At 44.8% G+C, this 23989-nt stretch overlaps 2 protein-coding genes across 3 annotated transcripts in view; one reads left to right on the forward strand and one right to left on the reverse strand.

The window, feature by feature from the left end:
• Positions 1-23989, forward strand: part of NDST2 (N-deacetylase and N-sulfotransferase 2) — a 126351-nt gene that overhangs the window by 98623 nt on the left and 3739 nt on the right. For both annotated transcript variants that reach the window (XM_084209951.1, XM_084209952.1), the window contains 11 exons: positions 1833-3228; positions 10234-10321; positions 10499-10653; positions 12154-12339; positions 12732-12860; positions 17863-18045; positions 18848-18944; positions 20103-20226; positions 21687-21861; positions 22092-22262; positions 23604-23713. In XM_084209951.1, coding sequence (XP_084066077.1) covers positions 2236-3228; positions 10234-10321; positions 10499-10653; positions 12154-12339; positions 12732-12860; positions 17863-18045; positions 18848-18944; positions 20103-20226; positions 21687-21861; positions 22092-22262; positions 23604-23713 — 2411 coding nt within the window. In that variant the 5' untranslated portion in view covers positions 1833-2235. The remainder of the gene's footprint in view (positions 1-1832; positions 3229-10233; positions 10322-10498; positions 10654-12153; positions 12340-12731; positions 12861-17862; positions 18046-18847; positions 18945-20102; positions 20227-21686; positions 21862-22091; positions 22263-23603; positions 23714-23989) is intronic.
• Positions 11271-23989, reverse strand: part of ZSWIM8 (zinc finger SWIM-type containing 8) — a 75889-nt gene continuing 63170 nt past the window's right edge. The window contains exon 27 of the mRNA XM_084209949.1: positions 11271-11342. The gene's annotated coding sequence lies outside the window, so the exon portion shown is untranslated. The remainder of the gene's footprint in view (positions 11343-23989) is intronic.

Consider the following 23989-nt stretch of genomic DNA (forward strand, 5'->3'; position numbering starts at 1 on the left):
TAATTCTACCAAAAATCCTGATCCATCTGCTGTGTTGCAGTGCAGCCTTCAGTAAGTTTTGCCATGTCTCAGTTTCTCCAGTGGAAAATTATTTGTGTGTTATACTTTATATTGATAGTCTACAGCTATTCTGAAAGCCTCACCAGGGCTAAGGTTTCATTGTGCACTACACAAACCAGTCTCTGCTCTGCTGAGCTTAGAGCAGAGGTGTTGTTTGAGATAATACTTAATGATCATTGTAAGGTTTGTGTAAAGAGCACTCTGAGTCTCTTCCGTCTGCTGTCATAAAGTTAGCAGTATTATATCTCTTAACATAAAATCTGTTTGTGGTTTTTGTCTCTGCTTCAAGCTGCACCAACAGTTTGGAAAACAGCCCGGTGGGAGTCTTTAGAGTGGGACTTTTGGCCTCTTCTATGAACTGATATTTTCCCTGACTCAGAAGGACTTTTTTCCTTTTAGTAATACACATTACAAAATAAGCATCTGTCTCACAAGTAGTTCATTTTCTGGTGGAGCTGGTTGTTAGAAACCCCTGGTTTTACTATATAAGAAACTTACGTGTACCTTAAACTCAAAGACAAACTAGTCTTCTCATATTCTTTGTTGCATCAGAATGGTAGTAACAGAAAAGCTCAAGAATGGGAGGAATGGAGAAAGGATGAAGACATCTTCTAGTAATATTATATGTTATTGCTTTCTTGTGCCTCCTGGTGTTGCAAGCTGTGCCAGTTGTGCAGGTGGTTAGAGGGGTTGTATGTGGTGAAGCGCATCTGCAGGAGTTGGGGGGGTGACTAAAAAAGCTTTTTAAAGAAAAAAGGTGGTTTAATTTTTACAGAGAAGTCATCATGAGCATGACTGATTTGGTGAGCAGCATCTGCCACTGAGGGTGCTCTTGCATTGTTCTGGAAGAGGCAGCAGGTGTGCCCCAAAAAATGTGCTTGTATTCCAGGAAAGGCACCGGGGTATTGCTAGGGGTAGGTCACACTGGTGGTGGGAAAGAGAAGACTCCACTGTGAGTTTTACTTTTTTTTCAAACAAAGGAGAAATTTAGTTCTTTTCTCTGGTATTTGTTTTGGATTATTTGTTATTTGTTGGCTTTGTTAGGCACTTTTCCTGGAAAAATAGCAGCATATGGTGAAATAGTCTGCTGCCATGAACACAAAGCAGGAGGTGAGAGTTCATAACAAGAGGCTTTCATGTATTTGAGACCAACCCAAATTTATGTTGTGCTGTTGGTGATTTAAAACTGGCTTCATGTTCTTCAGTGTCTTACGAGAGAAGGCAATGAAGGTTTCAGGAAATGTTTCATCTCCAACTGCCACTGAATCACTTGGCAACCTTTAAGTGTGCAGTGTGTCCCCTGCCCTCTGTGCTGCCTGAGGAATGATGCCTCTCCAGAGCCGTATTTTGTGACCTCTGGAAGAAAGTGAGCTCCCAGGACAAATAGGGACAGCCTTGCAGAGAGTGCTCTCTCCTTCTCTTGTTAGCTTTGAAATATAGGCTAGAATAAAAGGGTTTTGTGTTTTCTATTCAGTGGCTTGCAGAGGGCTGCGGGAAGGCCAGGTACTTGGCTCTGTTTGCTGTAGTGTGTGAGACTCTCACCCAGGCTGAATGTTGAGTTGCTGTGCACTGTCAGGACCTTTCTTCCAAAGGCCATTTGGTTGTTCTGTCAAGCTCCAACATAAATGGGATGTGACACTTCCCAGGGACCAGACCTGCAGATGGGCAAGCGATGCTGCCGCCCTATCACCCCTCTAGTCCTGCCATTTCATCTTGAGCCTGTTAAATGCTGGAGTCATATTGAGAATTGACTTTCTCTTTTTAAATTGCAGGATGCAAAAAGGAGGTGCCATCATGTGAATGTGAAACACCTAAATGAGAAACAGAACACATGGGAAGGCTGAGCTGAAACTGCTTGTGCACAGAATGACAGACTGATTTGCTACTGGAGACGAGATTCTGGAAACCTGGTTCTTCCTGAGACTTCTGAGTGAGAGGAGAGGAGCCCGAGGAAGCACACAAAAGAGCAATGGGAATTGAGGGCCATGGTTACCTGAGATAAATGGCAAATCTCTGGGAGTCTCGCCTTGTAGCTGTTTGCTTTAGCTTTTTCTCTCTCTGCAGCTGCACTTTCTTTTTTGTGAGCTGCTGCTGGGCACTGCCACGGCACCACTGGAGATTCCAAGCGCGACGTGGGTCCGGAGCGTGAGGAGGGGGTGAGCCACCCGCCTCACCATGATTCAGCTGTGGAAAGTGGTGCGGCACGTGCGACAGCTGGAGCTCCACAGATTGATCCTGCTGCTCATTGCCTTCAGCCTGATCTCCATGTGCATCCTGGCTTATTACGTCACTAACAGTCCCAAAATCAAGGAGCCACCACCCCTGCCCTTCAGTGACTGCAGCAGCCAGCACCGCATCCTGATCCCACCGCAAGCCAGCTGGAGGCTCACCAAGTCTGTGGACACGTCGCGCACAGATCCTGTGGTGCTCGTCTTTGTGGAAAGCATTTACTCCCAGCTGGGGCAGGAAATCGTGGCCATCCTGGAATCCAGCCGGTTCAAATACAGGACAGAGATCGCCCCTGGCAAAGGCGATATGCCCACCCTGACAGACAAAGATAGAGGACGCTATGCTCTAATTATCTATGAGAACATTCTTAAATATGTGAATCTAGATGCTTGGAACCGAGAGCTGCTAGACAAGTACTGTGTAGAGTATGGAGTGGGAATTATAGGCTTTTTCAAAGCTAATGAGAACAGCCTGCTCAGTGCACAGCTCAAGGGTTTCCCCCTTTTCCTACATTCCAACTTGGGGCTGCGGGACTATCACATCAATCCTAGTGCTCCCCTGCTCTATGTCACCCGGGCTAATGAGGTGGAGCAGGGTCCTCTGCCTGGTGATGACTGGACTGTGTTTCAGTCAAACCACAGCACCTATGAGCCAGTGCTGTTGGCCAGCACGAAATCCTCGGAGTCCATTCCTCACCTGGCCACTCACAAAGCATTGCATGCCACAGTGATGCAGGACTTGGGTCTGCATGATGGGATCCAGCGGGTTCTCTTCGGCAATAACCTCAATTTTTGGCTGCACAAACTCATTTTTGTGGATGCCATTGCTTACTTGACCGGCAAACGCCTCTGTCTGACACTTGATCGCTATATCCTTGTTGACATCGATGATATATTTGTGGGAAAAGAGGGCACTCGCATGAAAGTGTCTGATGTAGAGGTAAAATCCTAGAGTAGAGACCTCCAGAAGTTCTAGACAGATTTATGGTGTGCGTGGTATACTAGGAAAGTCAAGATTGCATTTAATTTGAGGGGAAGCATTGATTGCTGCAATCGTACTCATACAGAGAATTAGCCTGCAAAGATGCTGAGGCACTGTGTGTGATGCTCTCAACAGTTTTGCAGGTTTAAATGGAGCACTTTAGGAGCTGGCCTCTCTCAGTTTAAGAGGAAGGCGCCTGTGGTTGTCTATCCTGTCTTCTCTTCGATGTAAGGAACAAGTATATGCAGGTTTCCTATGCCAACCTATTTGTAGCTGTAAACTCTGCTGTTCAAAAGGAAAAAGCGAGTTGTGTTAGAAGAGAACAGAAGAACGTGTATATTATTATTTGTGATGTGTTTAAGCTGTATGTATTATATTGCAAAAGTGTAGGCCAGTCCATGCGGTATAAACTCATATAGTCTATATTTTAGCCATATAGCTTTTCAACACACAACTAAATTGGGAAAGGAAGGGTTTTCTCTTACCCTTTGCACCCTCCTCATGTCTGTCACCAGCAGCTCTCATCCTTGAGGGAATATCAACAAATTCACCAGAGAAACATGGTCAGACCAAGCCTTCATGAGAACCATCTCTGTGGCCTTGTGATTGAGAGACATGCCAGCTCTGTGGTTTGCTTTCCTTGGCACTTCCTAGAATAATACAGGAAGGACCTATTAGGAAAGGTTATGGGTAAGAGACAGATTTTGTAGAGGAGAGGGAACGGAGACAGGCAAAGATAAAAATAAGTAGGAAAAAGGTAACAAACTAAAGTGCTCCTTCTGATTCTCTGTGTCCTGGAAAGCAATGATGAAGTGTTCTGTTAAGTCTGTGATCCGTGTGCATGTGATGTTTCATGGAGCCAAGGACTTCCCTTTATATCTTCCCTATCAGTTGTGGTTTGTAGCCATTGAGGGAGGTGCACTGCCTGTTTCTCAGGTGTGCTGAGGTGTCCATAGGTACGTACTCTGGATTCCCATTCGCCACTTGCCCTCAGGTGCGTCCTGGATGGTACTAGCCATGATGGTGGTAAGCTTGTGACAGCAACTGCTTTAGCATGTTTCCAAAACAACTTCAAGGTGAAGCACCCTTTAAACTTACGTCTAAGGCACAAAATATTTGAGGCAAAGGTGTAAGAAGAATACTGTTGTAGAGGTTTGGCCCCTTACTCAGACCTTGTCTGTTGCATGTTCCCAAGAGCCCTCTTCCACCTCCCTAGGAGTCTTACCATCTTTTCTACATGTTTTATGCATCTGTGCAGCATATGTCTTAGTTCATCTCCAAGGTTTTAGGTTCAACATTTTATGTTTTGTATGTAGTATTTAAGGAAAATGCTAAAATTTTCGTCATTTCACTTCAGTGTCCTTGTGCTTTCAAGTGCTGAAATGTTCTGAAAGAGAATTTTTTTTTCTTTTTTTCCTTTTGTGAAGGATCACAATCTTATCTTGGTCCTAAGAAGGCCCTACACCCAGTAGTCCAAACCAGCAGAGATTCAGAGATTCTCACCTCTGTAGTGCTTGTGGAGGTTACAGACCCATGTGGGAAGGCAGGATAGGTGGTCAAAGCTCTTGGGAGCAAAGGCTGCTCCAGTGATGTTAAAAACAAACCCAGACAAGATTATTCCAAAAGATGCTTTGTTTGGGTTTTAACAGGGTGAAATGGAGGAATAATCTGTGATCAGTAAGCAGAGAATCTCAGGCAAAGCAGATAAAACCCAGATTTATCCATTTAAAAGAAGCTCTCTTGATTGCAAAGCCATGTGAGGTTAATGAATTTTGATTTTTTAAAAGCGAGAAATAACTACATGGATTTGTTGATAGTCTCTCACCATGGGGAGAGAAGGGGATATAATAGGAACAGAACAGCTGGCATTTTCTTTGGCCTTTTATATGAAAGCTCTGTTTCAGGGCTGATATCTCAACACACAGCTCCTTATCTCAAAGCTTAGATTACAGTGGTCAGGGTAGTGGTTTGAAGACTGGATGTTGTGTGAAGGTGTAAAATTGACTCTGCTGTCCCAGTGAGCCTCTTTGCCATATGCAGGTCCACATTCAGAGACCTTCCCAGACAAAATGACTATAAAAAGAAAGCACTGAATATAATTTGATCAAATGCATGCCCCTAGTACATGTCTTACACAAGAGAAATGTTTTTATTTGTGATGCTTAAAGGACAACTGAATAGCTTTCTTCTTTAACAAGAAGAAAAGGAATTATACTTGCTTTTGCTTTAAAGATGATAACAGTTGAGTTCCTGTTTCTGCTGAAAGGCTGCAGCAAGAGCTTGCAGTCCTCAATAGAAGTGGAACAGTTGGAAGTTGCACAAAGGAAATGTTTTTCCTTTGTAGAGTTTACCAGAGATTTCAGCTGCACATAATTAACAAAACTAAATCTCAGAGAATCCCTTCTCTTCTCAATTTATTCCACATTCAGTCTCTTCTAAAATCATAATCCTTGGAATTTACCAAACCTCCATGGAACTGGCCAACAAAGACAAGCCGTTTCTAATGCAAAAGGATCTGGCTTTTGTGATCCTTTCTGGTCATCTTTAGGTATGAGGAAAGAAGATTAAGTAGATGAGTTTTTGCCTCTTTTGCTGGTAATCTCTGCAAGGGCATAAATAGTGAACAATCATTGCAAGTGAGTCTGAGAGCAAGCTAAGTGAAAATCAAGGACAGTAATTTCATTTTGGATTATGAATGGTGAGGGTGCAGAAGAGAGAACCTAGTGAGGGTGACTGTCAGCCAGCTCTTGCTTTTCTAAATTGTAGAGGATGATCTTTCCTATAATTGAAGTACTCAGCAATTTTTAACTCCCTGATTCTAAGACTGCAGGGGAGGTAGACATACCAGTACCATGAGAGCTTTGTTTTTTGCCAGTGTTGTTTTGAGCTCTGCCAGTGCTACTGCTGGCTGGTAAGAAAACTGCAGGATCTCCTCCCAAGAATGTGCTGCCAGGGCAGTATCTGCCAAGACTGTGTTTCTGCCACATGTTCCTAGGATGGTTTGCATGAGCTGCATGCAGGTTTGAGAAGAGGCTGCAAAAGCACTCAGCTTTCTTCCTCCATGTTTTTATCATCTCTTTCTCTTCATTTGCCCATGTGCTGTTTTCTTACAGTCATGTTTTTTTCTTTTCTGATCATCTGACTCTCAGCCTTATTTACCCCTTTTCTTTTGCCTCTCGTTAGAGGGAGCTGAGATAGGTAACATTTAGGGTTTGTGTAGAACAACTAAATTCTCTGCAAACACTTCTGGAAGTTAAAAATGTCTTAGCTTAAAAGGCAAAGATGCATTAAGATTTAGCCTTGTAGTACTCCAATGCCAAGGACGCCCTGTTATCTTAGAAAAGGGTTTGTCTCTAAAGAAGCTCCCAATATGTCAGAGTGCTGTGACTTTCTCTGATTTCTTCCTCACTCCTAGAATCAGGAGAGATTTTATTTTCCCTGGATGACATCAAGAGTGACTGTTGAGGAAATCTTTGCAGATCTGTCAGTGAGATACAGATTTTTAATGTACTGCAACAAAAGGCACAATTTTAAATTGTTTTCCCCTAACATTTGCTTAGAAGTAAATATTTATTGTAATTTTATATTATTAAAAAGCCTTTTTTTAAAATGATGGGTATTGAACATCAGAGTGAAGCTTAGACATTTTTACCATTGTGTCCAGAATTGTGCCTTGAAATGTGGTTTTCTGTCACTTGGGCCTGCAGCATGGCTGCCACAGTTAAGTACTCAAGGCCACCAAAAATACAGGTTGTGCATGGCAGTGAATGCTCTGATAGACTGTGACAAGCGTGAAGCAGTCTGGCCTTGACGTGGCTTGAGAATTGCTGTGGCCAGCTGGGAATCTCTTTGGGGACCCATTCAGTACCTTGCTGGGGTGAGCCTTACAGAGCTTTAGCAGGGAGCACAGCTGGGGCAGGGGCCTTTCTGGCTAGTTAGTGGGCAAGCTTGGAAGGCTTTTTGAAATAAAAATAAAAACAATAAAATATAATAACAGATAAAAAGAGATACTTGGATGGATGGAGGGGCAGTTTTCCAGGGGAATAAAGTCTGCCTTTTGGAGGTGGGAGATAGCTTAAATGCTAGCTCTGACATACATAGCTAGTCTCTCATACCATATGAGCAACTGAACTTCTTAAATATGCAAAAGAAGATCTGTTCACATCTGGCTGGCTGTTTTCTCTCTTAAGGAGTAGCCTGCTCCACAACTCTTGATTGCCTTTTGTTTGAGTCTTAGAGCATATTATGGATGCAAAAGAAATACCGCTTGAATCACCTGTTAGATATGGTTAGTACTATCATATTCATCTTACTTTATGAAAGAGAGTGCAGAGAGAAGTGCCATCTTCCAGCCTCTTCCCACACCTGCATTATTGCATCTTACTACAGCTTACAGACCTCTTGGAACCAATGTGAAACCTGGGAACATGGAACACATAATGTGTTGAAACAAATGTTCACATATTGGCACCTTAGTCTCCTTTATCCTGTTCAGGGGAAAGACATTTCTTCAAACCTGTGCTGTGCCACCTCACAGCTGTGACTGTGACAAGGACCCAGCATCAGCAGAGGGATGGCACACAATAGACAATAAACTTGCCAGAAAGCAGGACTCCATAGGACTCCATAGTTTCTGAATTTCTGGGGCCCCCATAGTTCCTCCTTGTTCCCTCCCCAGACACAAAGGTTTGCAGCCTGCTGGAGCAGGGCTTTTTGGGATTTATTCTCAGACAGATGTGTTGTCATGGTAACCCCAGCCAGGCTTTAAATCTCTTTTCTGTGCAGAGGAATGCTAAGCCTCTTTACCGCTGTCTTTCCTCCCACCACTTTCCTACTCAAGCTTGGGGAACTGGATGTGCCTTTCAGGGCAGCAGAGGGAAATGTTGAGGCTTGGGACAGCTCTGGAGAAAGAAAAGAAAGTGGCACTTTCCTGTCTGAATTACTGGATGATGTGTTCAAGGTGCTGGTCCCAAATTTGAAGTGATCTTGTAAACCATCATCTGGACAGACAGATGTTTTTCCATTGACTTCCCATTGCCTGCTCTGGGTCTTGTACTGCAAAGTAGGCTTCAGCCGTCAGTTTTGCTGGCATGTCACTTTATAAAAGCACTGCCTGTATTTGTGATAGGTTCTGGAGATGTCACATGCCTTGCATTTATGAAATTACTGTTCTTGGGTGGGGACTGAGGTAAATATGTGGTAGGTAAGTGGCCATGGAAAAGCTGAAATCTTGAAATTTGTCCCAGGCTGCATTTGGTGTCACTGTTGTGTGGATGTGGGAATGAGGAACAGGCAGTGAAGTGTGTCTGTAGGGAAAAGTCTGAAAGCTTGGTTCCCTCATAGAGAAGCATTGAGAGTGTCTTGTAGCACTGCACATGTAATCTGTCTGTCTGTCTTCCCATCCTGCCACGGTAATGGACTGCCTGCCTTGAGTATAAAACTACTCAGCATATGTTTGAGGTGAATGGGTGATTGAAGTGAATTATAGAAGCCATTTTTAAATTAATGTGATGACCAGTGTTTGGTTAACACTGTTTTGATATATCAGTAGCAGCAGTGATTTGTCAGGTTATCCATAAGTTGATGTCAAGGCACCTCCATGGAATGAGAGTCTGTGAGTGCACGTTCACTGCTGAGGGAGTGGTGCACCCAAACAGGGCCTATGGAGCGTGAGCTATGTGAGGGCACCTTGCAGTGCTGTATTGTGCTCCTTGGGCCTGGGGAAGGGCAGCTGATGTAGGAAGATCTGTCCATCTTCCCTACATGGTTTGGTAGGTCTGTGTGCTTTCCCCAGAGTTATATTCTATGTTTCCTGTGTGATTACATCCAACCGAAGTCTGCTGTTGAGAGGCCATCACCTTCACCTTGGTGCAGCCACGGATCCATTACTTTCTGAGAAAAGCTATTATAATCTAAATAGCCCAGACAAGGACCGAGTCTGTCACCTGCCAACAGCCCTCCTGCCATCCCCTGTTTGATTGGGAATTCTCCCACAGGGAGATGCACCGGTGACATTTCCCAAAGCACACAGGTAGCAGCAGAGTGTTCATCTCACAGCTGCTCTCTTTTTATCGTTTTCCAGCAGAAGAAATTTTACTAGAATTGGTTTGTGTCCTACTTGTCTGTGACACACTGAGCCTCTGGGGATTGGTTTTTGGTTTGGTTTTATCTGTTAAGGCTGTGTGCTCTCTTACTCTGTACCCCGCTGGCCCCTGAGGTTTGTGGCACAAGGCACCTTCCCTTTGGTTAAAGCAATAACTTTGGACTTTTCAAGTAATTGCAAGTGAGCATGAGAGAACTTGTAGGAGATGCGAGGATTGTGAATGTTGGCTTTCCCACATTTTCTTCCCAAAATGCAGGAAATTTTTTCTCCTACAAAATTTTGGCACTTTCCGCTGTGGCAGGACTCGTTGCATAGGTAGTTCCGAGAATCCACCTTTCCTCTCTAAAGAAAAGCCCCCTCCCTTTGGATCACTTCGTTGCTGTTCATGATACTGACTTCTTTTCCTTCATCCGTGTACCATAGACTGCCCCATCCTCCTTTTCACTAGCACATAGACTGAGAAGGGGCAGAGTTTCATTAGCGAAGTCCCAGCCAACATGGGTGAGGAAGGGAGGAGCATTAAGGCTGAACCTGTAAAGTGTAAAAAATCTATTGCTTTCAAGTGAGATTTATTGTCCTTTTGCCTTAGGACAGACACTCTGGGTCCCTCACATTGAAGTGGAGAGGATGACCTGCCCGTGGTTTTAAAGAGGCATCATTTAGTACTGCAGTGCTACTTCAAGTAAAGGCTGTGTATGAAGAGCACTTATCTGCTCTGCTCCACTCCAAGGGAAACAATGCCTAAGCCCCATCTCCTGTAATGCCTCTTCAGACTCAATTGGGCACCAGTAGAACACAAAAACATATTACAGAGGAAAAAATATGAATATGAACATTTATTTTTCCTTTTGTTCAAACAGGCTTTACTGAGCACTCAGAATAAGCTGAGAACTTTAGTCCCAAATTTCACCTTCAACCTGGGCTTCTCAGGGAAATTCTACCACACAGGTAAGCCCCTGACACTCCTTTGTCTCAGCGCCTGCATACAGCACCCACCTTGGGGTGTGTGTTGTGTGCAATGCAGTAGAGAGAGCATGACTGTTGGAAGGGGATTAGCCACTGCTTTTAAACATTGAGCCCCTCTTCTGCCTTTTGATTTCGCACTTCCTTTTCTGCTTTCTGTAGGTACAGATGAGGAAGATGAAGGGGATGACATGCTGCTCAAGCACAGGAAAGAGTTCTGGTGGTTCCCTCACATGTGGAGTCACATGCAGCCTCATCTTTTCCACAATGTCACTGTGTTGGCTGAGCAGATGAAGCTGAACAAGCAGTTTGCTGTGGTAGGGAGCATTGCAGTTTATTTACTTTACAGTGCTAATCCTTAAACATTTTTCTCCTGGAATAGGTGTTTGGGCTGCACTGAACCCAAATATTAGTCTAGTATTTCAGCTGCATTTAAGCAAGGCAGTTCTGGAAGTTCAAATTGATGTGTAGCTCCTGGTGTCTTGAGGCAAGAAATACCATTCACATGCTTGCCTGTTCCATGGGAAATGTTTCCCAGCACCTGCATGGCCCCAGGCAGCTCTGCTATATTCTGGGGTGCAAATCCCAAGGCTCTTGTTTCCTGAGGTGTGAACTTGTAGCATTGCCATCCAAATGCAATTAATATACAAACTCTGGCAGTGAGCAAGCATTTCCTTTTCCATCCTTATTTAGTGTAATTCTGTAAGGAAGCCACCGGGTCAGTAGTATAAAATGCTCTGTCTGCTAACAGCCCTTCTTCTGGCCTTCCAGACAATGTGAAAGGAAGTTACTTATCTAGGAAGCACAGAGGAAATTCCCTGGGTTTTGGCAGAGGAGAGGGAAGCCTTGAACATCCTGCATTAATGGAACAATGTCTGTTTAATTCTTACAGCTCCGAGTTGAACATAGCATGCATGTTTCACTGAAAAACAATGTCCTCTTCACCTCTAGTTTGGTTCTTTTGATGGTAATCCTCTTGGGAATAACAGGCTGCTGTCTTGTGTTCCTGTGACACACATAGATTAGGAATGATCATGAATGCAGAGCACAGTCACAGCATTATAGAAACAATTTAGGCTCCTCCTTTTCCTGGTTAAATAACAATGCAGTCTTTTGCAAAGAGAGACAAAGCACAGAACACAATTACACATATTTAACATAAAACAGGCTAGCAGTCAGAAAAGGTTATTGCTTCATTTAGGGGCTCTGTTTTATCATACACCACCAGGGCAGAGCTGTCATCATTGATATTGTTACCAGAACCATTTAGTGGAATTAAAACCCAAGAAATCCGAAATTTCCTGTCATTTTAATGTAACTCCAGGCCCCATATCTTCACCTGCAATAGCCTCTTGCTCTTCGTCTGCTTTTCTTTGAATTGCTAGAGACAATACAAATTCCTGTCATCTTTCTTTTCTCTATATCAGTTAAGGAAATTTTGTTCTCCTTCTCTGGTGACTCACATCTAGGCATTGTGGAAGTGAGATGTGTCACTTAACAGCATTGATTAGTTTGTAGTAACCAGGGAACCTGACCTGAGGGTTCTGAATTAATCTGATCTGTCACAGCTGCAAGCTACAAGACCATTCTTACAGCAGCTATTACCGGTGCTGAATGTCCTTGTTGGTAGAGAATTGCCCTTCTATTTCTACAGATGCATAAAGCAAGAAGTATGAGCAGTATTTCAGGTTTCCCAATCCAGAGAGTTTTCGTGTTCCTCTGTCATCTTGCTCCAACTTGGATGTGTTGCTAAATATGATCCTTATTAAGGCTATTAGTTAAATACTGAATTATCAAGCTGTGTATTCTGCTTCCAGGAGCATGGGATTCCCACAGACTTGGGCTATGCTGTAGCCCCCCATCATTCTGGGGTTTATCCTGTCCACACACAGCTCTATGAAGCATGGAAGTCTGTTTGGAGCATCCAAGTAACGAGCACAGAGGAATACCCACACCTACGGCCTGCCCGGTACCGGCGTGGATTCATCCATAATGGAATCATGGTGAGCACAGCAGAGCCCACTTGCCTGCCCAGGGAATGGTCGTCTCATGACCTGCATCAGAGACATTAATCCTAATATCACCAGTGTTTCCAAAATCAGTAAGTGAGGCAAAGAAGAAAAACTTGGCTCAGGTCAGTTCTGTGTTTCTCAGAACAATTCAGGGGTCAATACTGAATGGAGAGCAAAACCAAGCCCTTCCAGACTAAATGGAAATCCCAGTGGCTTGTTCACAGTGTGATGAGTTAAGTGGTTGAGAGGAATAGCAAGCACCTATGTCACTTAACACCCTTTACTGCTTTTATTGATCCATAAAGTGCTGCTTTGACTCATTCTCACACAGATGCTGCTGCACCTGCCTCTTGTCTAACTTTGCTTTTTTCTGATATTGCCAGGTTCTGCCTCGACAGACCTGTGGTCTTTTTACTCACACTATCTTTTATAATGAATATCCTGGTGGCTCAAAGGAGTTGGACAAGAGCATTCGTGGTGGTGAACTCTTCCTGACAGTGCTTCTGAACCCAGTAAGTGCATCTGAAAGGGGAATTTGTGCACAGCTGCTTGATATGGGAAAGGACTAGATCTTGTTGGAGATTGTGTCACGCCCATCACAGTGTGGGTATCTCCAGTGTTTTGCTAAGGAGATGTGAAATGGAGGTCCAAGGAAGTACTTGCTGGTTAATGGTGCTTTGCTTTACACACTGCCAAGGGAGCCATCACAATTGTGTTGAGAACTGCAACACTGAGCAGACAGAAACCAGCCAGGGTGACATGCTGACCACGGGCCACAGCACAGGGGGTGTTACCTGGGCCGCTCTGTCTTCATGAATCACAAGTGAGATGTGCCTTGGCTCCTTCTGTTCCATGCACATCTGCTGCCTGCTGGCTTCTCCCCTGGCTGATGAGTTCTGTTCATAGTAATTGCTTTTGCTGGGCTTTCATTATGAAGTGTTCTCCCCTTTCTTTCAGTGTGCAAACACTTGAAATTATTTCTGTGTTCTGTTTTTGTGATGTAGCTGTTACACTAAGGCTTTTTTGAGATATGGGTCTAACAGAGGTGTTTCCTTTTCTTCAATGCTTGACAGTTTTATTAAGCCACTAAGCAAAGGTAGGACCTTCAATACCTGCAATCCCTTCTTAGAGCTGTGGACAGTAAATCACATGAGTTTCTCGCTTCCCACTGAGGCTGGGATGGTGTACTAAGAGGCAAGAGACAGAAAAAAACCTGGTTATTTTTAGAAAATTCTGAATGGGTAAAATAAAGACATGAAGTTTGGTAGCCCTTTCCAATCACAGATCACACTCCCTCCTATTTCTGCTTGTTGGCTGCAGCAGGAAGATATACTGCTCTTTTTGTTCGTAGAGTAACTGTCTCAGTTCCTGATGTGAATTTTTTCTTACTAAAGCTGATTTGACCCACAGCTGCTTGTCCTCCATTTCTCTGAATAGCCGTTGCCTTGAAAAGTTTAGACAATCATTTTAGAATTCCTGTTTTTGTAGTTACTCTTAGTAGTTACTCCTGTCTTTGTAGAATATAATAATGTTTAATCTCTTCTCATGGTTTCCACATTTCTGCCACCTTCCTTCTCCTTTGTACATCTTTTCCACCACTGCCTGAGTATGGACAGGGAGCCATGCAGGCAGATCTGGGAGCAAGTATGTTGGTTCTGGCTGGATTCCTAGGGGGGAACCCTGGACTACCAGTGCCAGTCCTTGAGTACTTGTTTGTGGGATTTTTTCATGTAACACCAGTGGCTCTGTTCACCATGATGTTTTCTTTCATTCCCTCTTTCTTTTGCACCTTGATTGCAGGGTTGAATATGCATAATATTATGAATAAGCTTTAGCCACTTTTGGTCAGGGCTGTAGAAGACCAGCAAATCAGAAAATCAACCTTTTTCCATCAGTGATCTTAATTTTTCCTTTGTCTCTTGCTTTTTCTAGTGTTTAGTAGAACTGACAGTGAAAAAACCCTCACAGTGTGCTCTGGGTGCACCCGGCAGACAGGCTGCAGTTGACAAACAGGCCTGGTGTTACTGAAGGTTAGCCTGTGACCAGCTCTGGCTTGTGTAGGATCTAAAGCAGCTGTGGGTCTATGACAGCCCCAGCTAAAAAGCTGTAGGAGTTTATACTTTCAGATCTGAAGCCAGTCTTCTGTCCCTATTGCCTGAGACAGAATTGTTTTCTTTACACACCACAACCAAACCTTCCTGCTTGATAAAAGTCTGGAGTAAGGAGGAGTTTGTTCTTTGCATTATGTATGGAGTGATCAGTCAGATGGAAAGAAACTGCTTTTTTCTCTTGACTGTTTCTTTCTGGGCTTGTGTTCCCATATGCTGGGTGAATTGCACTTTGCCCCACTCTGTAATTGTCAAATCTTGAAGCATGCAGAAACAGCCTCTATGAAAGTAAAGGCGTTAGGTTTCTCCAGGAAAACCAGTTGCTAGGCTGTAATCCAGAGATCTTTCCTGATCTAGGAGGCCCTGCCAAAGAATTAATAGAAACATAGTATCTAGAGCTACCCATTAAAATTTACTGATAAGATGTGATGGTCAAACTAGCTGGCAGTAATCTGTGATCCAAAAACAATTGAGGAAAATTGTGTTCTGGTACAGGATGAGCTTATTTGCCAGATTTACTGTTGGCTCTTTGTGGTGACTTAAAACTCTTTCAGGCACCTTCGGATGCTTCCCATGTTTACACTTCTGCTTCCTTTTGGCAGTGTAGCATTTCTCTGTGTCAGAGCAGAGTGCTGTGCTCTAAGCTCTTCTGGTGTTTGCATAGTGACTCAGACCTTGCATTCCTCTCCTTGCTGATAGAGACATCTCAGGGGCCTGATAGAAAGCTGGCCAGCTCTGCAGTCCCAGCAGTGATCCGTAGCAGACTTGGACCAGGCTCTTCCAGTCCTTCCCATTAAGTGACATGGAGGAGTCTCCAAGCCTGTATGTGTGTGATCAACTCCACAGTGCAAACAGAAGATGTTTGATCTTCTGACTATTGAACAAGGTCTGATGTCAAAATAGCTGTTGATCCTGGGCACAGGCTGATTGCTTCTCACAAACACTTCTGCTCACGCTGTGCTGACTGGTTACTGCTGTGCCCACAGCTGCTGTAATTGCAAGGGTTCTCAGACCCTTCTGTTTCTGTATGCTAGGCTCTCTGGGATCTTTGCTCTCGTCTTTTCTTAGTGTGAAAGGGAAATCACAGCACACTGACAGCAGAAGGGAAGGGAGAGGAGGGAGGTATTACTTCCAAGTCAGTCTGCAGAGTCAGTGGGTGTGGATGGGAAGAAGGGAGGGAGATGGCCCTTGAGTGTAGCTTATGTCAGAAGTACTGCTTGGAGCTGTTCTGGCAGCAGTAGCTGTGAGGGGGCAGAGCAGGCTGCCAGGCCTTGTTAACAGTGCACATGTTATAGGCCGTGACTGCACACTCGGAAGTCCAGGGAAATGGCTCATCGGGTTGGGTTTGTCTTTTCTTCTTCCAAATCCAGTTGCTTGTGACTGTTTGCAGGTTGCAGCATTACCTGTGTGAGCCATTTTACCAAATGTAGTCAGTCTTGAGACACAGTTGCTAACTTGGAGCATGTGCAGGCTGGTTTTTTATTCTGGAAATCTTGAAGGGGTCCCAGGTGGTCTCCTTTGTCCTCCCTACTGCAGTATTTGATTTGTGCCAGTGAGCCAGACTCCTCATACAGCAGATTTTTCCTCTACTTATTTCACCAGTAAGTCAAAGGGATGAGACATATTTTGCTGTCACGAACCTCCCTGATGTGTCCCAGAAAGGGGCAAAATACAACATGAGATGCATCCTTTTGCCACCATGCCTTGCAGTTACACAGATCTTCCTGTCCTCTGCTCTGTGTTGTATTTAGCACATCCTTCTTACATAACAGCACCGAGCGCATGCTGCTCTTTGAAGTGGAGGTGCCAGAGCCTGTCTGGCAGGGCCTCTCTGTCAGCTCAGTAGGGAACCAGAATTGAAAAACTCCCAGGCAGACAAACATGATAAATCTTGATCTCCACTTACTTTCCATGTGTCCCAGAGTCCTACCAGGGTTTTCTATTGCCTATCCAAAGATGCTGAGTTGTGAGGACCTTATGGACAGAATTAGATTTGTTTCATATGGCCTTGGGGATGGCTCAGGCACAAAGAGCTACTTTTTATCAGTACCTCTTCTCTTGCTGAGACCAGCCCATGTTGACACTGGGTAGAAGACTGAATTCAGACTTCCTCAGTGCCAGCATATGTCTTCATCCCAAGACCATCTGTCTCCTGCTTCCCCATTTTGCTCTTTTCCTACTGTGAGTGGGAAAGCCATTCCTGCCCCCTGCCAGGGAAGCCTGTCGTTGCCTCCTGACCTTACCTGGTGTCACCAGAATTGAACCCAGGACTGTACAGCAATGGGTGCCCCTGCTGTGACTGAGGTCATTTTCCCTCCCTGCACTTGCAGACAATGGGCAAGGAGTGCTAAATCAGCCATTCCTCCACTGGCCTCGGTGTTCTACTTTTCTTTTTCGAACTTCTAGCCAAGGTGTGGTTTATGTCTGGCAAAGAGCCGTTGTGTTATGGGCATGTTACTGGAATGCTGAATTCTACAGGACATATCAAAACCACACACTAGAGTTAAGCTGACAAGAGTCCTTCACACTCTTTTCCAGAAGTTAAAATAGTGAAAAACTGACAGGAGGAAAATGTATCTGCTTGAGGGAAGAGATGGCTTGGCACAACAGAGATAGTGCACAACCTCCTGAGCACTGCAGTGCTGAGGCAGCTGCCATGGCTGTTGAGTACCACTTTGCCCATGGATGTTAAAGTTTGGCAGGACATTTTTCAGGGGCTGCCTGTGCTGAAGGTTCTTGCAGGCTAAAACCGACCAACTGGTGTCTCTTTCTAGGTCAATATCCTACTGCAGTGTCTCTTTGCAGTCCCTGTTCAGATCCCCAGACACACCTGTTTATATTTTAAAGTGGGAGTTGCCAGTTGTTCCTTTACATTTGAGATGTCAACTCCAAAGAGAATGAAAGCTGATAGGCTGTGGGCCCAGGAAGGGCTCCTGTGACAACCATTCCTGTCTGTGTGGCCTGGCCTGCTGCCCTGCTGTTGCACACTCTGCAGCTCAAGAGGTTGCCCTGGTTGTGCCTTGGGGAGAGAAAGGGAAGCTCCTATTTTCCCATGAAAGTGAGTTTGCAAGGTTTTTGACTAGTAGGGAGTTACTGACAAAGCCTTGTTCACCTAAATGTCCTAGAGCCACTTGAATGGGATTTTGAAACTGTTCTGGACACAGATCCAGGGTTCAGTTACCATGACCCTGCACCATTCCCAGGGATTACTGAGAGGTCTGTGCCCCTCCTCTCCTGAGTTCTTCTTGTCTTCCAAGCACTGTTTCCTGACAGATGCACATTTGTCAGCCAAGACAGTCATGGCAGTCTGAGTTGTGAACAGCTTTTTGCTGACCATGGAATCAAGCTAGGCAGAAAAAATTCTGTTACCTGATTTACCAGTATCCCATGTCTTTTTTATTTTCAGATCAGCATCTTCATGACACACCTGTCCAACTATGGGAATGACCGTCTGGGACTGTACACTTTTGAGAGCCTGGTCAAGTTTGTGCAGTGCTGGACCAACCTTCGCCTGCAAACACTGCCTCCAGTCCAACTTGCAAAAAAGTACTTTGATATCTTCCCACAGGAGAAGAATCCCTTGTGGCAGGTGAGAAGGCAGCTTTTACTGCTCCTAGTGATTTTGTAAGAGGTGTATCCCACATATGAAGTATAGGAAGACTGCTGATTCAGGAGTGCAGAGTGGTAAAGCAAAAAGCTTTTAGGTTTAACTTTTGTGGCTTCAGGCTGCCTGTGGCAAATGGCAAGGTGGAAGGGATGGGGAGTAGGAGCAGTAGGACACAGTCACAGTGTGAGCTTAGGGACAGGGATTGACTGTCATACATGACCAGGGGCCAGCTTGCAGGCATTTGGGTCATTAAAGGGTTTGTATTAGAGCAAGCTGCTATGAAATGTAAAGTGTGCAAGCAAGAGCCCTGTTTGGTGCTGGAGGAGCTTGCAGGCATGTTAATGTGATTAATCTCAAAGTAATTTCACACTGCAGAATTCATGTTCATTAAATAAAAACACACTTATTCCATTTTATCCCAGTGCAGCAGCTCTCTGCATGGTAATGAGCAGATGAAATTAACTGAAGGTGATAGAGTTGTCTGTCTGCCAGAAGTTCACAGATGCTGAGCTGTGCTGTCATGGTGGCCCAGCCCATTATGGCTACATAGGGCAAGGCTGTGGTTAACACTCTCAGAGGGACTTTGGATCCCGTGTCACTGGAGCTTTTGAAAATTGTCCCCAGTGTTTTTACTTAACACTTGATGCCTGGCAGAGCAGCAGCGTGGCTCTGAAGTGTTCTTCATATGCTAATAGCATTTTCCCGAGAGATCTGGCCCTTCCAGCTTTTCCTCCCTTGCCATTAGCTTCTGTGGTAATGCTTAATCTCATCACTTGTGCTACAGAATCCCTGTGATGATAAAAGGCACAAGGATATCTGGTCAAAAGAGAAAACATGTGATCGACTCCCCAAGTTCCTCATCGTGGGACCTCAGAAAACTGGTAATGTTAATACTGTTATATAGATTGTGGCTTCCATCTCACTCTTGCAGAGAGCTGGGAAGGTCCGTGCTGTAGCTCTGTATGGCTGTCCCTTGCACAAGCTGCCAAATGGCCACAGAGGACATTTCAGACCATCTCAGATATGTTCTAACCTAAATCTGGCAAGTCTGTCAGTACTTTTCCCCCCGGCACTGTGCTTGGCTTGCCCTACCTGTTTTGGCTTTCCGTGTAAGCTCAGAGAACCTGTGACCTGAGTGTGTCACAAAACAGGCTGTCAGCAGCACTACGCACACACACTTAGCAAATGTTACAATTAATGTCCCCTAGTGCTTTTATTGCTGCAGATCTGTGCACCCACTGCATGCTCCATGTCACTGTCATTGGGAGGGAGAGAAACTCCTTTGTCTGATCTCTGTCACCACCTTTAAACTGCTGTGGCATTGTGGTTGGCAATGACATAGCTGTATATACTGTACTGATGAGTTCCCTTCTAGGCTGAAGAGAGAAAAATCTCTTCAGCTAAGACCAGGTCTTCAAGCCCTTGGCTTTCTGTGTAATGCAGTGCAACAGCAGTACCAACTATTCACAGCAAATGGTGATCCTGAACTTGGAACAAAGCTTGTCCCAGGAAAGCTGCTGTCCCCTGGCTGTGTCGCTGGGAAGCTCTGATGGTGTGTTCACAGCATGAACCCTCCTGTATCATGACCCAGGCTAGTTGCAGGTGGCTTAGTAAGAGTGGGGTAAAGGGAAAACATCTACAGCAAAAGCAGGACAAGGCATCTCTGGTGGAGTTCTCACCCCAGGACACTAATGTTGTCCCTAGCACACCTCCTGCCCAGGCCACCTCTTATGTGGCAGGTTTGTGTTCTGCCACATGATGGTGTGACTGTGCCACTGGCATGGGAGTAGCTGACATGGGTGGCAGATGTCTTGCAAAGGAGGCAGTTCAAATCGGCTGCATGAGTTAAAATGTGGATTGAACTTGACTGAGCAGTGCTTGGTGTCACTGCTGTTGTAACCTGCATGAGTTATGGGGTTGGTCAGCTACAAAGGAGAGGAGTGTGCCCATCTGGGAACTGTTTCTTGCAGTGTAGGTAAGCTTTTTATTCAGCCAAAGCATTGTGTGACCCAGGTCCCGTTAACTGGTTCCTGTTGCAGGCACAACAGCTGTGCACTTCTTCTTGACCATGCATCCAGCTGTCACCAGTAACTTCCCAAGTCCATCCACCTTTGAGGAGATCCAGTTTTTTAATGGCCCCAACTATCACAAAGGAATTGATTGGTAAGAGACCTGACACATGTTCTTCTGTGATATGGTGCACCCATGTTGCCTTCTCCCAAGCATCTCTGTATGTCCGCCTCGTACCCCTTAGCAGCTTCTCTGTTTCTGAACAGCTGTTTCCCTTGCTTTGCTCAGTGCATGCTTTCTGTTTTCCTGGTAACCCAGCTATGTAGTCCCAGGAGCAGCACAAGTAGTTTCTCATTTTACTGACACTTCACCAGGACAGCTGTAGGTATGATTTAGCTTTAAAAATTCAGCAAGTCTTTGTTGAATGCACTGCTGTCATGAAGTTACTTTTACTTTGACGTGCAAAACAGACAGCAGTGTTCTCACTACAAAGTTCTTCATGGTTTCAGAGTTAAAACACATAATACTGGAGGGGACAACCTCCCTGCTATTGTTTTCAGGTCTTGACACTTAGAACCACCACTGTGTTCCTTGTGCCGACTCCAGTATCCATATGCATACCTTGCTGTTTACATGGCAGGCAAATTCTGGCATCACCATGGCACTATTATGCCACTGTGTTTCCAGGGAGAGAAAGTTTAAAGCAGTAGCTTTGGCTGACAGTGGCACTGGCTTCCCTTGTGTGTGGCTCTGAGGAATGGCTGTGTGGCACAAAGACATTCTGGGATTTCTTTACCCAGGAGTTGTGGAAGATTGACTTCTCTAATCATTTAGGGGACTTTTGAAAAGATACTGGAAGATGGTTAGTACTTGAGCAGAGCTCACAGAAGTCAACCACTACAGAGCAGTTGCACTAGCTGACAGCTTAGAAAGTGAAGGCTTTTATGTGCATCCCCTGGAAAAGTCCATATTGATCTGAGTGCATGGATTGATCATGTGCAAGGAAAGAATCTTTGTATTTAACATGGAATTTGCGTTTGTTGCACAGCTTAGATTTGAGTACACATCAGCCTTCCAGTCCTTCACAGTCCCCAGCTCGCCTTACCCTCTTACCCTGTTAATCAAATATATTACAGTTTCCATGTTACCCATTCAACAAGCTCCTGTGAGGCAGGGCAGAACTCTTTACCCTGCACCTCAGGTATGGACTGAGGTACAAAGAGACAAATGCTTTAGACTGGTTTAAGCGGTTGGTGACAAGGCAGGCAGACGATTCTGGCCTTACTCTTGGACAAAATGCCTTTCCTGCTAAAGCTTGCATCTTGGACCTTACCCTCAGGTTTTTCCTTCCACTGCCCAGGGACTCGGGTAACACACTCTCAGCAAAATACTTTCTTACCTTTGTATCTTTTCTCAACTTTCTTTGTCATGTGCCACCATCCTTTTTTGAGTTACACCTCTGCTACATCTGCACTCCTTTGCTCATCCCCTGCATTACTGGGGAGGCGCAATTTTGCTGCAGCTGTATCTGTTAAAGAGGAGTAATGGCATCGTGGGGCTGTGCCTTTTCTTGTTGGGCCATGCTGCTCACCAGCATCGCATTTGTTTGGCAGGTACATGGAATTCTTTCCCATTCCTTCCAATGCCAGCACAGACTTCATGTTTGAGAAGAGTGCCAATTACTTTGACACAGAGGTGGTACCAAAACGTGGTGCAGCCCTTCTGCCTCGAGCCAAAATCATTACTGTTCTGATCAACCCTGCTGACCGAGCCTATTCGTGGTATCAGGTAACTTCCCTGCGCTGGGCTGGGGATAACGGCCACAGAGATATTTCAGTGGGGGGGAGGTTGAAAGCCCATGGATATGCTTCCCTAGAAGGAGGCAGGTTCTCCGCAGGGTGTGCACAGATTCACACACAGAGGCATTGGTGGGTGGCTGTGCTGAGTCATTGGGGTCTGCACTGAGACGCCTAAGGCGGAATCATGTTCCTGCTCCTGAATCCAGCTTGTGTTTTCAGCACCAGCGTGCTCACAATGACCCTGTGGCGCTCAATTACACCTTCTACCAAGTGATCTCTGCGAAGGCCCAGGCCCCGCAGGAGCTGCGCACCCTGCAGAGCCGATGCCTGTTCCCCGGCTGGTATTCCACTCACTTGGAGCGCTGGCTGACGTACTATCCCTCTGGGCAGGTAGGAGAGCTTCTTGTGGAGCCCCTTGCAGGCTTAGTGTAGAGGAGAGGGGAACAAACGGATTCATTAGCATGTACTCCCCCCATAATTTTAATTTTACCTTCTTTTTTGTCCGTTTGAAACAAAAGCCATGACTTCCTTTCTCCTGTTATGAGTGGGTAAGAAATCAGGCTTGAATACGCCAATTTTGAACTTTATTGTATTTGTAAAATGAAATGAATGCACGAGGATACTGTGATCTCCTAGAATGCTCCACAGTACTGGAAATTTCACCAAGAACAGCAGTGTTAGCACTCCCTCCCTTTCATCTTGGCAGTCTGCAGTCCAGGGACCTTTTTCAGGCCCAGAAGGTTTTCAGCCACTTGCTGTGGTTTTGTTGCTTTACAGAGAGGCTTGTGGACTCTGTCTCTTTTTAGTTCCCATGTTGTTCAGCTGTCTGCTGAAGGGAAAGTTCACTGTAGAGATGTCAGGACTTGGTGTTTTGTGTATAAATTTGCAAAAATGCAAATGAATAGACAGTGTAGACTATTTCAGTATCTAAATTCTGAAGAAATTTCTAAACTGTCTAAGATATCCATCTATCTATCTATCTATCTATCTATCTATCTATCTATCTATCTATCTATCTATCTATTTATCTATTTTTTATATTTTTATATATCTATATCTATATATATGTGATTACTGTGAGTCAGGATATGTTTTTTCAAGTTCTTTCTGCTGCTGGGATTATTCTTAGGACAGTCTGTAATCCAGCAGAGGTTTATAATGTCCATTTGGTCTCTTATTCTCTGCCAAAGCAGCAGAGTCTGAACTGTACATGACAGATCTGTCAAGACTATTCTTAGGCTTGTATGTCATTGCCTTACTATTCCTGGAGGTTATTGCTTGAGGAATGATGGAGCCAAACACACACCTCCTTGTTCTTACTGCAGGTCAGTCTTCAGTTCATGTCACTTTGCTCCATTCTGTTCTTTGGAGTAGATAATTTATTAGCACAAATGTTGTTCATTGTCTATGAGACACGTAACAGGAGAATACCTAACACAATGGCTGCTGACAATCTGTACATGCTGCTGCTGAGCCTTAGCACTTAGTTACAGGGCATTTGGCCAAAGACTTTATTAAGCAATACCTGTCTTGATGTACTGTTGTATGGTACTTGTGGCCCATATCATAACTTCTCTATCTCTGGTGACAAATGAGCCACATTCCCCCACTGTGTTGTTCTGGAACAGACAGATTTTGGCTGCTTGTTCTCACAGGCCAGGGCAGTTGGAGATGGAGGAAGCTCATGGATGTGCAAGCTGGCAGAGGCTAAAGCAACTGTTCTCATTTCAGCTTCTCGTTGTGGATGGTCAGGAGCTGAGACACAACCCTGCCTCTGTAATGGACAACATCCAGAAGTTCTTGGGAGTTACGCCGCTCTTCAACTACACTCAGGCCCTCAGGTAGGGAAAGAACTCTGTTTTGGGAGAATGCCCGTGATTGAAAGAATACTTCTTGTCTCTGATCACAAGATCTGCCAAGATTTCACAGTTATGCCTAACCCTAAAATTAGATTCAGATAGCATGAGATGCTTTGTGGAGACTGGAATCACACCTTGGTGTTTCCTGAAATTATAGGGGAAAGACAAGGTTCTGACACTGTCATGGAGAAGAATGAAGTTGTTCACAGCAGTAACTATCACATTTTTCCCATTTGGTCTTTGTGTTTCAGAAAAAGT

This window comes from Fringilla coelebs, assembly GCF_963513975.1.
Source record: "Fringilla coelebs genome assembly, chromosome: 8".
NCBI classification, from domain to species: Eukaryota; Metazoa; Chordata; class Aves; order Passeriformes; family Fringillidae; genus Fringilla; species Fringilla coelebs.